Source organism: Mesitornis unicolor, unplaced genomic scaffold (assembly GCF_000695765.1).
Source record: "Mesitornis unicolor isolate BGI_N332 unplaced genomic scaffold, ASM69576v1 scaffold4248, whole genome shotgun sequence".
NCBI classification, from domain to species: Eukaryota; Metazoa; Chordata; class Aves; order Mesitornithiformes; family Mesitornithidae; genus Mesitornis; species Mesitornis unicolor.
In genome coordinates this window covers 50,284-68,714 of record NW_010201003.1, presented here as the reverse complement: position 1 = coordinate 68,714, position 18,431 = coordinate 50,284, and the positions used below count along the sequence as shown (strand labels likewise).

Sequence of the window (18,431 nt, the reverse complement as noted above, 5' to 3'; positions counted from 1 at the left end):
CTCAAAGCCCAGAATATGAAATACTGTAGCAAAAAAAAATTGTAACTTCATATCCAGTTACCATCCTAAATTAACTGCAAGGGCTGGAAAGCTCAGCTGAATCTGAAATAGCAGCACAAACCCCCCGGAAACCCTTGGTTGCCTCCACCGTGTGCCCATGCTCAGGGCGTGCCATGCCACACAACCATAATGCTGATTGGGAGACTCTTCAGGGTGGCCCTATAAGGTTTCTGGTAGGAGACCAAATATAGTTAAAACCAGTTGACAGTGGGCCCATTGCAAGTTACCTTTGGTGCGACTGAATAATCAGGGGCTGCATACAGCAGCCCCACAGCTACTCAGCAGTAAGCAAGCCCATAAATTCTTTAACAAGCAGGGCTCACCGCGTATTGAAGGAAAGGCCACCAAATCCCTAAAGAGCTGTTCTCATTAGAAGAAGAGTGATAAGAATTCACATGAATCTAATCTAGCGAGATACTATTACACATCAGATATTTCTTTTAAAGCATGTGTCCAATTACTGCAGCATTTAGACAACAAGCACCAGCATCAGATAAATTCTCTGTACAGTCACAGTTCATTTTTATAGCCCCAGATGTGCTCGGAAGGTTTCTGTTTCTAATTTGCATGCAATGCACTCTTTTCTAATCCTTCAGATGCTTTCTTTGATAAAGCACTGATAGTCTAATTGAAGTCAGACTAAGCTGCAAATGGGTTTTCAGATGGGGAACAGCTTTTCCTTAAAGCGTAAGGACCTTCAAATCCTGAGCTTTGATACAATCCCTCCGTAGAGTTAACCTGTGTGTGGCCATATGGAGAAAGTATACACATTAAATAGAACGCATGTGCTATTTTTTGTATACTGAGGCTAATGTTACTAAATTATTTCAAATGGTATCTTAAGCTGTCCATGATCCAGTTAGCTCTCTCCAGAGACTTCCAAAAAATACTTTACAATGTAACTAATGACACTTACAATAAGAATTCTTAACCCAGCAACATTTACCTTACACTTTCACAGACTGAATTAGTGACTCTGTATGTATGCGGATGTATTTGGCGTGGACACACAAGACTGTAACAACATGCTAAATCTACAGTCCTAACTAATGTATTTTGATGTCATATAGAAATATATCTGCAGTGCAAAAGCACTTAATGCATTCAAATCTGTATGTGGCATCAATGATTCCTTTATATAAAGTTAAAGGAATATTTTTCAGTAGATTACAGCATAGTACTTTGATTCTATTTTATGTATTGATTTTTCCAATATGGAAATGCTTAGGAACATGAAAGGCTTATATAAAAGAAGTAGAAAGTGGCAAACTCACTGCAGGAGTAATAAAAATATAGTCACCAGTGTTTTATATAGTCACAGTCTCTTTTTTTTCCACTTGGTCTTGTGTCTGCAGAAAAGTCTCCTGGCCTTTCAAGATATATTAGCTTTTCTGTTCGTTTTGATACTTAGCTTCTCCTTAAATAAAAAAAGTTTTTTAGAAAGATTTGAACTCTCTATAGAAGAAAGAGAGGAGAAGGAAAAGGTAAATTAGAGAAGTGAGAGAATTGCTAATAGAGAAGGTCCCATTTATTTCTTCTGAACAAATTGGCATCTAAGATGCATGTAAAAGGTATCACTCTCCTGCTTGAGGTCATCAGTCAATTGCTAGTTTGAGTTGGGAAGAAAATTTCCTGATAGGAATGTCATTGCACAGTTATTATTTTTGGGACTACATCACCTGGTGCCAGCCACTGGTTGCCCCAGAGGGACTATCTGTCTTGAACTCAGCTGAGTAATCATCTTTATTATATTCAGATCAGTCTCTCCAAAACACTGTTGTGGTTTTTTTCCATTTTATTTCAGCTTCACTGCATTTCAGAGCTAATTAAAGTACAAGGAATGGACTTTAATCTCTGCCGCCTTCCTTGTTCACAGGCAGTTCATAGCCAGACCTAGTGGGAAGGGTCCGTGCAAGGGCTGCTGTATCAATCACAGCTTACATTAAAGGTCTAAAGAAGTCAAATGATAAAACAGAATCTCTCTTTTCAGTTAACTGCCATCAAGTTACTGCCATCAGACTCCAAGTATATTAAAGCAGTAAGTGTCCTAATGCCAGGGTGAATTCCTGAGCCAATGCAAGAAACTGTTAATGCAATCCTGCTCATGAGACCCAGTGCTCAAGATCCCAGGCGATTGACAACAAACACCTGGGACTTTGTGCCACTGAGTCAGAAACTTCTAGTATGGCCAGAAACAGACTTCATGTGAGCCAGATTTCCAAGGAACATGTCTCGGCAGAAAATGTTGTCATATTTGGGAAATAAACAGTTCTGAATAAACTCTAAAACCAAACACACATGCCTGTTTCTAAAGGTATATATTGTCTTACCTTCCATATACCCTTATGTCTGAAATTGCATAAAAGTAACGTGCCAGATGTTGCTCATCTACATATATTTCTCCAGTTGCTGGCCTAAGCAGTCTTATCCTCAGATCTGTGATGGTAAAGAAATCTCTTAACTTCTTGGTTGTGTCAAGCTGGCCATAAAGGGAAGCCATATTATGAAGCCGAGGTCCAGCAAAAAAAGCAAATCTATCTTTGATTTCAAAGTGGATTATTTTACTATTTGTCATGTACCCAGTAGAGTATTCCTCTGTACAAATGATTTCTAAGACTGTGTGCTGCGATAAATCCCTCACCGATTTTGGATCCATGTGGAAAGCATCTAAGCAGTCTGTGGCATAGTACTGGTAGGGCTGCCATGTTCGTCCATAGTCAAGTGATTTCTCCAGGATCATTTGGTCTGGACGGCCAGATTCAAAAGTGATAACTATGTTATCCGTCAGCTCAATGGTTTTGTTCCAGGAGAGCGTAATATTAACATGAAGAGGCTTTGGATAATCCTTCCAAGTCGTGGACTGCCAAAATGTGGAGGGATGTCTTCCTTCAAGATCAAACATCAGTTCTGGAGGATGAGCCAGTTCTTGGGTACTCGCATCACATTCATTATTGCACATGTAGGGATTCCCCTGGAAAAGAGCAAAGCAGTGTTAAAAGGCATGGTACAAGTCACTGTGACACATAAAGATGTTTCTTGTCTGGCACATGAGAACTGCTGCTTTTTCTCCAGGAGTCAAACCAAGAAAGAAGATACAAATGCTTGCAAGGAACATCTTTATCTTGACAAGATTTATCCTGGCTATTTGAACTGTTGAAGTTAATGTACAAACACACATACACAGCACCCTTGCTTCTGTAACACAAACATTTTTCTTAGTATGGTTTAAAGAAACAAAAGGTTTATTTATCCTGAGCAACTCAGACCAGTGATGGAGTCACAAAAGACCAAGGAGAGTAAGCAAGTCTCTAATAGCTCAGTAACTCTGATGCTTTCTAGAAAGATGCAGCAGCCAAAGAGAATTTCTTTTTAAAACAAGCACATTCCTCAAGAGTTCCATTCACAAAAGCAGTAATTTTTAGGGCAAGTGTTTCGAGGTCAGCAGTGCAGCCCATATATATATACCTGGTATGAACTAGTACCCAGTAGACCTTCAAGTTTCCTTCCAGCCAGGCATGAAATTTATCATGCTTAACTGTGCTCCCAGCTTGGCATCAGCTTCCCTTAAAACATTTACACTTGCCACCAAAAGCCATTAGAAAAACAGTGCTCTGCCAGCTCTGGGGCTTGATTCAGACACCTGCCATCTTATTACAGGGTAGTGAAGTACTTCAGGAAAGACTTTTCACAAACCACCGGCTCCAATTTATCAGGACAAGATAAACCAGCACTTGATTAGGTGGGAGATGTCAGCGGCTCCAGCTGGAACACTGCCGAGGTGGCTGGAGGTCTGAACTGGGGCTTGAGTTAAAAACAGCGACAAAATCAGCTTGCCAGTAGTGCACAGCTTTTACTGCTGCTTGTCCTCTGTAGCAAGGTGAAAGTGAATTATCTTCTTCCTGGACTTTTGATGCATTGACTTGCACACCACAATCTTCTGCTTCTTCACAAAGGCTATTTTGTCTGCAGATTGTCTTGCAGCAGTTGCCAAGATATCAGATCCTGTAGGCTGCACTGAATCATGTCTATCTAATTTTGGCTTTCAACAGTATATTAGTATTTGGCTACTTGTTCACTCTTTTTCCAGAAAGCAACCGCTGCTCTGTATCCTTCCCTCCGCCTTACATACTGATTTTGGAAGAAGCCATCCCTCTCATCACCGGTGGTTGGCACTGCTGGGGAAAAAGATGCATGTGCCTATACCTAGCAGTGCTCGATAGGGGTGAAAGTGTAGGTGGTATTGTCATTAAGCAGAGTTCCCCTCACCTACTCTGAAAACAGCACAAGCCCTGGTATGATAATCAGCCTTTTTTTATAATTACAGTTACGCTTCTCTCCATCCCAAAGCCTCTGGGCGATGAAGCAATTCAATGCCATCAAGTGTGGGAAATGGGATTCAAACTTAAGTTTCCACCTTGGTCACTGCTCTGCTCCTTGATATACTCCCACAAAACACAAGCAAAGGACGTCTGCACTCACTTTGACCTCCCCACTGGCAACTTCCTCTTATGTGGGTAAGGAAATACTATTTTATTTCTCTCTCTTTTTCCCATTAATACAGCTGAATGCTAAAACCAACGACGATTCACTGGGACTACAAGTTAGGGAAAAAACTGAAAGACAACAAAAAGGGTTATTTGAAAGGCAGCATACTGCTTGTTACACTGACAGCTTCAAAGCACGCAGCTGTAACTGAAAATACTCTGTAAAACGTGTCTATAATAAGTTCCTGTTACAGCTCTGATTTTGAGCTCATGGTTGCTATTTCTATGCCTTCCTTTTGAATAAAACAGTGAAAATCAAAAGTAAGTTTCAAGCAGAATAGGAAAAACACCATTTTTAAAATTATTACTTAAGCTCTATTTATCAGACACAAACACCAGGATTTGCTAACTTACTTAGGCCTCTTCTTTTCCTGACGGAAAACACGCATATTGTGAAATCTGAAAGGTTCCAGACCCTTTGACTATGTGTAAATATCAACTTTGCAGAAAATGCTCAGAGTTGTGTAAACCACACCTTTCTGAGGTTGACGGGAAAAATGTGGTCACTTCTGTGCCTGTCACCACAAGGCTGCCTGTGTGCCTGTAACATATATGCTTCAATCACTTTGGTAAAAGCAACTTCGCTGGGAGGTCATGGGTATTGCAACCCAGCATATAAATGCTCCTGGGTAGCCAGACAGTTGCATTAAGCACTGCTGAGGGATGGCTTTGGGTTCCTGCTCCACAAGCAGCCACTGAGTCTGTTGTGATTCTTCCCATTAAAAACTAAAGCCGCTCTGATCCTCTAGTGCCTGGATGCTGGAGAAGACACGTTTTATGACTTCCAGCGGGTAACCCAGATTGTGTGAGATGTATTGTCTCTCTTTGTATATAAAAGTATATAAAAGTTGATTTTTTTTTGCTCCCGTTTTCTTTCACCTTTTCCTTTTTAGCAAAAGCTGAGGTGCCAATATAATCAGAGAATGCTGGGAGCCAGGGCTCTAGCAAAACACAGGCTAGTGTGAATGCAGTGAGATCGTAAGAGCTGGTAGCAATAAGGTACCTAAAGAACGGTGCAGTGAATGCTAAAAAATCAGCCTTGGCTTGCTACTGAATGGTAGTCTACATCCCTGTGGGCACAAAACTTTTTGGTAAAATGAAGCCATGCCAATTAATGGCAGAGTATAGTGAGAAATGGGTCAGAATCACAGTGCTGCACCTCAAACTCTTCCTAGTGGTAACGTCAGTGGCACAACCTGCCACTGAAACCCTGGGGTAAGGACATCACTGCAAACGAGAATCGTAACAAAAAGCTTCAGGCATATCCTCCTCGATATACTAAATTATTCTTCTAATTTTATAGCATGCAAATATCTTTCAAGAGTGAATGATTTGATGACACCAAAACAACCTGTGTGGAGTTCAGTATTCTAGGAAGGAAATTAGAAGAAAAAAAAAGTCTAAGCTGATATAAGCCGATAAAATAAATGCCCTGAATTCCAACGCAGGAAGGGGGAGAGAAATTATGAGTTTCCTATAAGACCCCCTCTGCCTACTGACATGGCAGTCACTGATGTAATTTTGCAATATTTAATGTGATTATTGCTTCAGAGGCTTGGAGTCAGATTCCCATTTTCTCTACCAGCAACTTGGCTTTAAATGGCTTCCAATTCATCTTAAATGTAATTTGCATGTTAAGTCATACTCTCATTACCAAAACAGTGTAAAGGGGTCTTAACCTACATGAATGTTCCTTAGTACACATTAGTATAAAAACAGTTAATTTAACTGAGATTACTTACATATTTCAATGTCTTGATCTCTCTGATAATCCTCTTTAAGACCTCTAGCTCAGTAAAATGAATACAACAAAGAGAAACTTTCCTCAATTTATGAAAACTAAGCTCATTCTGTGTTGGGGACATCTAAAGGACCAAAGCATTAGCAGCTGTAAGTAATTTTGTGACCAGCAGGCAGCTGTAAATAGATCTTAATTTAAGCCTTCCAAGCAGCAGCTCTTCAGCTGGACAAGGTAGAAAATATTTATAACTTTTCAAAATGATATTTAAGCCATTAGGAGATTTCTAAATAATTAAACACTAATAAATACTTCTAAACACTTTACTGCCAATTACTATAAAAGGTAGCTGAGGCTTTCCAAGCACCATGGCCATCTAAAAGAAATCCACTATTTTCCTGTACAGTAATTGGAGACTGATATTAAATAACTCCTTGTAGGCAGACAAATTAAATTGCTATTTATTTTGTTTTAGGCCGCTCATGGAATTAAAAATATTACCAAAGCTACTGACATAGTCTAAAAGTTTTGGCCTTAGGAAGAGGTACTCGTTCTGCAGGCACGGCAAGGGCACGTGGCTGCATCACACGGTGTGATCATGCTCAGCCCCAGCTGGAAAAAGCAGAGTTACCAGAGAAGCTGCTGACTGGGGCTGACTGGTCCCAGAAGGGCTTCCCCTCCATTAGCTGGGTTTAGTTTGTTTTAGTACACAGTGATGTCTGTTTGTGCCAGCCAGCTTAAATTTCTATAGCAGCGTCTGAGGTGCTCTGCTTGGGACGGGGTGCTGGGGTTGGCCTTGCTCCCGCTGGGCAGGAGCATGTCTTACCAAGGGCTTCTTGAGGAACAACTCAGTGACGGAGGGGATGGTGACCCTAGAGTGAGGATTTTGGTTAAAAACAGAGGTCTAGCACTAGTATGACCTTTGAATGTCAGGAGGGGAGCTGGCAGCAGCACTGCTGCAGCTGCTGTTTAAGGGTTAAAGTCGGAGCACTGCCGCTCAGGCGACGCTGCCCGTCTCTCGTCAGGATGGCTCCTCCGTGGCATCCACACAGGCTTAGGGCTTGATTGAAGATGTTGCTTTCAATCTACTTCCTGTCCACACTAACACCTCATGGACTTTTTTACTCAGGAACAAAGACGGGGGGGCTTAACCTTTCTGCAGCGTGAATATTGGAAGCTGTATCACAGATTACATACTGTAATAGACACCTGGCTAAATCCCTACAGAGGATTATAACTTGCATTTTCAAACTGGTGAAGGCTGCTGAGGTCAAGCCAGTCAAGATTTTAAGAAGGAGCAAAATAAATTTTTAAGAAGTGAGTCACAGCAACTGATTTTTTTATACCTCTGCTTCAAGGTAGTTAGATTGGATGCACAAGATAAGAAATAAATACTGTCTGACTCACATTTGGAATAATTAAATTACTGCATTCAATTCACACTTCTGGAAATAATAGAGAATTTCTGATCTCTTTTCCAAGAGATCATTGCAAGTAGTTCGCTTGGTACTGTGCTCTACATACTAGATGACTAATTAGACAGTAATAGCTAATAGCAGCAATTGCCCTAATGCTTACATTTTGCATGTGGTTTCTAACCAGGAAATACTTGTTTACCACGACAGAGCCAGATTATGAAACCATTAATTGGGAGATACCACTCATTAGGCATTGTCCTACTAAGGGCAAACAGTCAGTGTGTGGAGGATTGGCAAGGCACAGAATCTGTCTGTGATAATTGATGTTACCAGACTCACTACATCCATTAGCTGGTTTGAGAGCACCTCGGTCAATGTCTGCAGAATTATTGTTGTGATGAAGGCAGGGATGGCTGTAGACAAGAACATTTTACCATCACTTTCACCACTGCAGTGACAGCATTTTAAGTTAAAGTGATTTAAGTTAAGTAAGAAAGAAAAAGTGCCAAAATCTCAGTGGAAGATTTGATGCTCTTTCACACAGCTCCCAAGTGAGAAGCATCTGGATGGCCACTTTGAACTCTGAGCTGCAGGCTGAACAATACACATTCTCCAAAACCAGCGAAAAAATATAGAAAATAAAAGCATGTTTAAATCAATCATTTCTGGGGAGAATTAAAAAGATTATACCAAGGAGGATCTGACTGCCAAAAATAAATAATAATGCTTAACAAGTTTGTGCACTTTTAAGCTTGAAAGTACATTGAAGATTATGGCCCTGATCCTGCAACAAACTTGGTGCAAGCAGGCCCACAAAATTCAGATTTTAAAAAGATATTTAAGCCTCTAAAGCTCTGGCACTTTGCCTTGTGGAACATAACTAATTAATCTTCATGACACCTCCATGAGGTATGGATCCTATCCCAAATTTACATATAGATGCAGAATTAGAGAGAAATGCTTTTGCATTATGAACTCAGTAATCCCCGATTATACTGTACTCTTTCTTTCAAAGCCTTTCTGTAGATCATGTGAAGGCATTCTTGGCACTCAGAGTAGCTCTCAGATTATTTGATCATGCCTCTCTCCAATAGTAAGAACTGAAAATGTATCCTAGGAAAACATTTTAATATTTGCATCACCAAATGCATTGGTGTATTTGACAAGGGCACTTAATTCCTATCAGACAATTCTCTCTTTTTTTAGTTACTTTAGTTACTTTTTGGAAATGTTTTTCAATATACTTTATAAGACAAATGGAGTTTTGTTTCCTCTGAAATAGCTCTACCCTCTTTTGCTGGGGAAAAGCCTACTTATTACCAGTTAGTAGCTTTATGCTTCCAAGGCTATCTTTGACTTGGCAACTTTTCTGATGTTATTTTGACCACTTGATTGTTCTGGCATTAACAGTACCTTAAGGTAGATCTACTGACACTGATCCAAGTGTGGTTTTGTTATTTCAGAAGCTCAGTATTGGTGTTTTCCTCTTGTATCAGTAGGTATCTGGCAATATAATCACTTTCCTATTTATAGCTTTTGCAATGTCAGAAGGTGCATAACGCTGGGACCCCATCGTGCTGAGCTCTGGCTGAACAATACAGCAAATGTTCCAAGAAAACCTGGGTCTCTTTATACACCAGATACATATTTGGGTTTGAGAAACTGAAATCCCAGAAGGGGCAGCATGGCTTTCTCTCAGCACATTGGCACTTGTCCTGGGGAAGCAGCCCATCCATGAGAGTGCTCCGTGGACAAGGCAGCAGTGGGTGTTGATCCTCCAGTGTTGTGCCAGATCACGTCCGTGTGTTTTTGTCCCAGACACTTTTCCAGCTGTTCTGCTGCTCTGCAGGAGCTCTGGCAAGGAAGTTGTGTGGGAGATACAGGCAGGGGGGGGTCTCCTCAACTGGGAGTAACTTCTACTGTCAGTAACAACAACCTCAGGTGTCTCTACCTTACACTTTGTGGTCTGATACAGACCTCATCTTGCTCACTTTCTGATTATTTTGGACTATCCATGAAGTTAGAATGGGAGCCACTGTGGGAGTAGAACAAAGATGTCTAAAACACTGCAGTTGAAAGGGCAAGCAAAAGCCAACACAAAGGCAAGCCGGTCCATTATCATGTATAGACAGTTACTGCAGGTATCACAGAGGGAACACGAGCAAATAAAATCACCTTGGTGGCAACAGGGGGAATCAGGGTGCTGGGAACAACAAAACCTTTTTTTTGTGTGTGTGTGTTTTTATGAATGACTGTATTCAGATTTTTTGGTCCACAAAGGAAATCTGCAGATAGCAAAAAATTTGAGAAATGTGTTGTGAGAGTAGAACAGCCCCACCTCTGCAGCAGATGTTAATGGCCCTGACCAGCCCCACCTGCGCCCGGTCCTTATTTAAGCTCAGGCTGGGGCTTCTCTCTAGCCTTGTGTCTTGGGTGGTCCTCAGGTTTGTGTAGTTGGCTTGTCTCCTGCTGTTCGTCATGGGATTCCCTCTGTGACTGTGTTCTATCCCCTTGCAGTTCCTGGGGCTGCTGACGGGCTGGGCTGTCCATGACTCCTGGCTGCACTCAGGGGGTGGCACCCATTGGTGGGAGCATGACTGGTGTTGGGGTTGTCCTCTGCTCTCACATATGCCTCTGTGTTGGGAGACTCTGCTCCTGCTGCTCCCTAGCACTTGTTAAGGGATTTGCAATGAGTGGGGAGATGGACACAACAGAAATGCAAAGCTCCACAGCCTGTCCTGGGCAACAGCAGAGAAGATTTAACTAGCTGAGTATGAAATAATATAATGGGATGTCAAACCATGGGAGCATGGAAATTCTGTAGTGCGAAAAATGTCAGGAAGACTCATGGTGTCAGAAAACTGGAATATTGCAGTCTGGGTGGACTTCTGCACCAAACTGCCAAGGGTGGACCACCAAACTCTCCCAGGCAGGGCAGGGTGATCCCTGTGAGCTGCGCCTGGCTGGGGCTCCCTCTCAGTGGGTGAGATGTGTGTGGGTAGCAGGAGGTTTTTATCTAGTAGAGAACATAATTCAACAAATAAGTAAATGTAACTGGTCTTACATTTCTATTTCACACAGATAAACTGAAGAAATGTGCCTTAGAACCATGGTGGAGGCAAGTGGTATGTGATGCCTGTGGCTTCTGCAGAAGGTTGCTCTGAGCTTTCTAACTGATTTCCAAAGAAGCTCCATTCTCTGCCCCTGTGGCCTCTGCTCTTGCGGTAAGGGTTTCCTTGTCCTCCTAGAAGAGCAGCTCTTGAGTAACATCTATGGAGGCTCCTGCAAAGTATTGATGTCACAAGTCCTGGAAATTAAGTACCTTCAGATACAGGGCAAGAATTTCAACTTGACTTCTGTGTAAATCAAGTGAAGTGAGCAGAAGATAGCACTGATGAGGTGTTTAACCGATGAGCTACAACAGTGTTCAGAGCAACCCTATCCTGTGCTAACTTCAGTTACCTGGACAGCTTTTTACGCAGATCATTCATCACAGCCTTGAAAACCAGTCAGAGGTATGCACATACTGACTCCTGCGTGAGGTTAGAAATGAGCAGCGTAGAAACAATTAAAAATTCTGAAGATATTGAAAAATGAACATACAGTTTTGTAAAGACTTAAATGAAAACTACATGGATCTAGATTGCTCTCTTAATGGAGAGAATGAGAATGAATTTTGCATTTATATTTTAAAGGATATAACAGTGAAAATGTTTTTCACTGAGCTCTCACTGATTAGTTATGTCCTCCACTGTGGAGTGCCCACCAAATCAGACTGTCATAGCTTTTTAAAAGGACACAGCTGTTTTACAGTATCCAAGTATTTAGAGTGGAACTGAAGACTGCTGTATTTGACATAAACTTCAAAAGTATTTTACATAAGCACAATACAAAAACGTGTAGTGCAAATTAACAATTCCTAAGCCACAAAGGCTTTTTTGTCTACTTCTGTATCTAAGTATAGAGTAATAAGAAAAGTTAACAATAGTACAGGCTGTTACAACAAAGCAAATATTAGAAGAAAATGAAAGAAAAACTTTAAAAAATGACATCCAATTAACCTCCATATTACTGGAGGATCAAACAAGCTGGTGAAAGTCTGAAATGCTAGCGTCCCACAAGTACGTAACAATAGCTTTGACACTTGTACATGTGGTTCATACAATAGACTGAGTTACCTCTTTGGCTTGGCTGACTGAATAACATGATAGGTAACACATTTTATAATTGGGACTTAATAATTTGGCCATTTTCAGATTCAGCGAAGCTCAAATTAAGGTTACAGAGCAACATTATATAGTTTCAAATGGGTGGTTTGAAGGCCATGCTGGTGAGGGTGGGTGTAAGGCTGCACATCCGCAAACACACTGAGGGAGCCCATGCCTGTGACCCTATCTCTTCCTCATGGCACACCAAAACACACCAAAGGCTTCCAGTTACTAATGCTAATTTGACACAAAATTAGAATATGGCTACTCTTTAAAATAGTATGAACTTAACTCTTCTGGGTTTGGAGGAGGGCCTTGAAAAAATTTTTTTAAATCCCATTGTGCCACTTTTCTTTCCAGTGGACCCACTGGAAAATCTCTTTCCTTCAGAGCTGCACCTTTGCTGTGGGCTTAGCCCTGCCTGAGGCAAGCACCAGTCTGCACTCCAGCAGAGTACTGCTTGCTCAGCCCTCTCCCTGCTCCCCTCTCCCTGTGCTCCTGTTGGGGAGCTGAGAGTCTCTGAGCTGGCAGCTTCTCTCCAAGGACAAATTTCCTGCAAACTTGGGAGATCCCACCTTTGTGCCTAGCAATTATGCTGTGGTGTGGTGAGCTGGATGAGAAGATTGATGTGTACTTTTTTCCCCAGTCTTAGTTTTCCACTGAATCAAATCTCTGAGTGCTGATACTGCCAGAAGGGATGCAATAGCTGAGGATGGAAGGGAAGCAGAGCAGACAGACTAACTGGTTTAAAAGCAATATGAAAATGCACCCTAAATTGTGAACAAAGAGCTAAATTAGGCCTGTGCTGTCATACTCGTGCTTATCTGTTAAAAGGTCATCTACATATACAAATAACACTTGCACATACAAGTAGCTATTTATGCTGTAAAAAAACTATTCTGGAGGTGTAAATGTGTATTGGACTTGGGCACAACTGGTTCTGTTACACCAAAATGACTTTCACTGCATATGTCACCCCAAGGCATTACAATTTTATTCATACAAAGGGCAGCAGGATTTAGGACAGCAAAATCAGATTTTTTCCTTTCTTACAGATATAAAAATAGCACCTGCAAGTACTACAGGGGTCTGCACTGAGTGTATTTCTGATGCAATCTCTACAACCTAAATTCAGGTATGAAGCTTTTTTCTTTTCCTGTAGGCAGAACTTTTTTTTTTTGGTCTATGTATGCAGGAATTGAGCACGCTTCTCTGAAAATTTTATTCTTTTCTAAAAGTCATATAGTTCTGGAACTGTGGAATATGCTGTATCTGGGAAGTACAGCTGAATTTGATGGAAGGTATATCACATTATCTCATTGTGATTGTAGATTCTACATTTTACTCTGATTACTGGCAATCTGTCATGATGAAGATTGAGATACCAAAATGCACTGTATCAAGCTATTCTGATTGACAGAAAGTTTAAAAAAAAAATTTTCATGCACTGAAACACACAACTCTTGTACTAGGAAGTTAAAGGGGGAAATAAAATGAAATCTAACTGGCTTTGCAAAGTCCTTGTTTAAGTATTCACCCTCAGGAAACATATCTTACCATTTATTTCCCACTTATAATTTCTACCAACTTAAAAGACACTATCTGCTTGCCTAAATGTGCAGCTTCAATAGACACTCATTATGCACAATCTGTGGGATACTGAGCATGAATTATGGCAAGTCAATGAGGAGAAGAACACCAGATCCTCTGTGGTATTCATTAATGGTTGCCTGTGACAAACCACTGTCTGCCTTAATAGCTTTCCTGGGGTGATTCCTGCTTCCTCTATGGGAGACTTTCAAGACTGCTAAAGAGGATTCCTAAGTAGTAGCAATAACTTTTGTCAAATGTGGTGCAAAATATAGTTAGGAAAAAAAAGTATCTCAAATTTTGCTTTATTTCTTCGAAAAGAAAGGATTCGTAGGAAAGATGGTCTAATCAAATACCTGCACAGGCTACACCAAGCAATGCATATATTCATAAGAGCATTACCAAAATACTAAGTTGATGTTTTACTAGTCATCACAATTAGGCAAACACTGAGTGCAATTCAATAAACAATTAATTCTCTGATTTTTAACAATCTTTAATCTTTTAACAATCTTTTACTTTGTTATCATTGAAAGTAGACAGCTTTGCTAAGCCAAGGCTGGTTGACTTCCCCAACTATGACAGTCCCCTATTTCTCTTACTTTCACACCAGTCTGAATAGACTATCCATGTAATAAGATGTAGTAATGTAGATTACTTGGTATGAATAAGGACAGCAAAATCACAGAATCACAGAATCACAGAACGTTAGGGATTGGAAGGGACCTCAAAAGCTCATCCAGTCCAATCCCCCTGCCGGAGCAGGAACACCCAGATGAGGTTGCACAGGAAGGCATCCTGTGTCACTTAAAGCTATAAGAAAACTTTATCAATCCATGTTTATGTAGTGTTTTGTATATTACTTTTTAGCTGTAAATCTTAAAAGACTTAGAAGCAGGTATGTTCATCTGCCCACAGAGCTACAGCTGGGGAAGATCAGACAGAGGTGAAGTGATCAATGCTCACACAAGTGGTGGCTAAGCCAGGAACAGACTCTTTTCTTTTGCCCCACAGGCCTTCTTTTCAAAGAGATTTTTTTTTTTGTCTTTGTATTAATTCTATGGTTGATGCCACAGAGAAAAGAAACTGCACAGCCAGACAACAAATAAAAGGGACTAAAGAGACGGAAGAAATTATCTTCTTGCTGGGCATGTCTCAGCTGTGCTTCTGGGACTGTCTGCATCTGCAGGCACTGCTCATCTCGCTCTGGTGTGTTACTGATTCTGTGCCCATGGATTTAATGCAAAATTGTATTTCTACAATAACTGTAATTTTATTCCTGATTCTTAATGTCACTATTGTTTTTGACAATTTCTGACCTGCTCCTGTATTACCAATGCATCTACTGCCATTTTTAATAAGCTTTGGAGCTGGTGGATTAACACTGAACGTCAAACACCATGATTAGAATTGCTGATGTTATGCAGAAACAGTGATTTTAATATATATAAAGCATCTTTCTTACTATTGCTTCAGCATCTGCACTCATTTCTGTTGTATTTGATCATTTTTTGTTAGAGTTCCCAGGCTCAGAGGACCCTTGCATGCATGTGAACCTCTTAAAGGAAGAATGAAATGAAACACAAAAGAAAATGACAATTGTAAGTGAAATTCAATTTAACTTCATTTCTCTTAAAAGGTGGGTTACATTGTTTTCCCTTCATTTGTGTTTGTCACGAGATAAATATTTTAATGAATCACAGTGTATATCTAGATAATGTGGAATTGTTATAGAAACACATTTAAATGTTGCATTTTATTATACAGTGAAGGGATGTCTTATTAGTAGTCACAATGAATTGTGTGATGTCTCTGCACATTCAGATTATAGCACATAGTGCTTTGGAAGAGAACAAAGACACTCATCAAATCCACATTAGGATACTGCACCAATATAAGTAATTCAATCAGAAAACCGTACAGCATCTTTTGAGGAAGGATTTTGCAAACTTTGTGATAAACTGGTAATTTGTTCAGTTCTTTGCTGGAGACTGTCATATAATTTCCTTTATTACATATATCCATAATAAAAAATAACTGCACAGCTTTGAAAAGTATACAATAATTTCCTAAAATAATTTGTACTAAGACTTACCTGCAAATTTACAGTTCAGGTGTGGTACACAGTTGCACTGTTACTCTGCTGCCCCACCTGAGAGACCCAGAGCAATGAGAACTGGGGATAAAACCAGTTCCCAGAAGTATTTAATGGCTTCAGTTACTGTTCCAAATGACACAGAGTACCACCCAACTCTGAGTAAGAATCTTAGACCTGAAATAAAACATCTCTAAGTGCAAGAAAGGCTTGTGATAACATATGTAATACTTTCAGTTAATGCATCAGATGTGTAGCATGCAAGCAACTTGCCTGAACTGAGCCAAACTTGCTTACTGAGCTGACTGCAAGGTAATTCAAATCTAGAGATGAAGAGGCTTCTTTCCCCATAGAGCTGCGGTGACACTGCTGCAATACAAGGTTCCACTTTGAACCTCAGCACGCCTCCACTATCCCAAGGAGGAGTCACTTACACATTAATTGGGCTGGCTCACAAACCCTGTTAGTGAGAACAGGGCAGCCTGGACTGTGCGGTGGTACTCGGCATTTCGATGCTGTTTGCCTACATGGATGTTGTGCTGCTAATTCTTTACCTGTGCTGTTAAGCCTCTACCTTGCGTACACCTGAGTGCATATGCCAGGATGAGACAATTGTAACTCATGACGCTGCAGAAATAATACACCTTAAAAATATATTTGACTTCTGGTAAGCATTTGATGGGGAAGCCTCTCACAAGGAAAGACTGAATGTAATTTTTCTATGATGGGAAAAAATAGACTTTCTACAATTGCCTGTTGGCATGCCTGAAGGTAAAATTTAAGGACAGGGATGCCTTTTATCCTAATACGTTTCAAGCTATCACAGACTAACTTGGTAAGAGAAGATCTAAGTATGTTCCTTTCCACTGCACCACCCTGGGAAGTAATAAATTACAGCATATTATGTTCCCTATCAGTTCTACCCATCACAGGCTTGTCTTACAGAAGACATGATAAACACCTTGGATGAAGTAATGCAATTAACTGCTGCCATTTGAAATCTGAAAAAATACATTTCCTTATCCCAGCCCATCTAGCTGTTCAGCCATTTTTGAGTAAAAATGCTGTTTAATGACTTGCCAGCGGACTGTAGGACTTTCCAACAGACTCTGCTTCTTGCAGTGGTATAGGAAAGGTCCAAACCTTGCACTCGCTGCCAGCACGTCGGCTGTGCTGCCCATAGGTCAGGGATGCTCAGGGGCAGGACTGCACCAGGACAGCCCAGCTCCATCCCCTGTAGCTGCCTCAGTGAGCGCCGTGACAGTGACATGGGCTTCCTAACACTCGGATGTGCCTTGTAAGATGCTCTTTTGGCTGGGTAAGGCAGCACCCGAAGCCAGAAAGGCATGGAGTTGCCTTGCCACAATGACACATGATAGGACTCCCTTAGTGATAGATACTCTCACAGTTACCCTGTAATTTAAACAATAAAGTGCTGTTCAGTATTTATCTTTAAGGGGCGTTTTAGGTCCCAGTTTGTGCTAAAGAAGCTATATGAAGTGCACTTATTAGAATGAAAAATAGCTGTCTATAAAATGAGTCACTATTTGTAAGGGTGCAAAAATAAAAGCCCTCAGACAAGGTGAAGTATTCTTTCCTTCAACACAGAATTTAGGGCTGCACCACACTACAAACCAAAGCCATATGCTTTTTTCTTTAAAGATATGCAGCATTTACGTTTTTTATATAAAAACACTTTGCATGTAGCATCTGAGTGTTTTTCAGACCCTAATAAAGTGTTTTAAAGATATGGAGTAGCATAGCTCTGCCTATAACAATGTCTTTAGACAGCATTAAAAAAAATCACCCTTTTCAGCATGGCCATCTGTGGTCTGTTAGTGGAAAAATAAAATTTAAAAAAAAAAAAAAATTCAAAATATTTATGCCTTTAAATTTCTTCATTTTCATTTCTCCTAATTTTTGATTGGACATTTACTGAAAGTGCTGCAGTGAAATCAATGGAAAATAATGCTAAATTTTAGCTGATAACTGAAGTCAACAGAGGGCTCTAGATAATTTTAAATGGATTTGAGATTATTTTTGTGAATTTTGTTATACAGCACTTGAATACATTATTTAAATAAGTAATACTTTGTGGGGACTTGCCAATTCAAAAAGTTGGCTAACAAATAAAATGCTCATAAGAAGAAAGGAAGCCTGTTAAGTTATCTTTGATTTTAATAACTCATACTAAGGTTATTTTAAATGATTTATTAGTGTAATTCACTCAACAAGCAAGCTGAGAGGTACTTGTCTTTGCCACAGAAGCTATTTAAAAAAAAATAATCTGCTGTTTATCTCCTCCTTGCAAACATCTGTGACTCTATCACCAGCTATATTTCCATACGGATCTGTATATATTTTGGAACACAGTACTGACTAGCTCTAGATTATAAAATCAATTCCTCCATCTGACATTATGCCCAGTAAAGTTCCTTTCTAAAGCTCCAATATTTCTTAGGCTGGTTTTCCAGACTTAATTTTGTAAACATTATTTTGCAGATATAAGAGTTGGAAACAGAGTTACAGTAATAAATATTTCAGTTTGCATCTGTATATATTTTGGAACACAGTACTGACTAGCTCTAGATTATAAAATCAATTCCTCCATCTGACATTATGCCCAGTAAAGTTCCTTTCTAAAGCTCCAATATTTCTTAGGCTGGTTTTCCAGACTTAATTTTGTAAACATTATTTTGCAGATATAAGAGTTGGAAACAGAGTTACAGTAATAAATATTTCAGTTTGCAAACAGCTTTGACTGACTTGGCATTTTCG

At 40.1% G+C, this 18,431-nt stretch overlaps 1 protein-coding gene across 1 annotated transcript in view; it reads right to left on the bottom strand.

Moving 5' to 3' along the window:
* Positions 1–18,431, bottom strand: part of LOC104544912 (netrin-G1-like) — a 126,254-nt gene that overhangs the window by 63,580 nt on the left and 44,243 nt on the right. Inside the window, exon 2 of the mRNA XM_010189917.1 lies at positions 2,391–3,031. Coding sequence (XP_010188219.1) covers positions 2,391–3,031 — 641 coding nt within the window. The remainder of the gene's footprint in view (positions 1–2,390; positions 3,032–18,431) is intronic.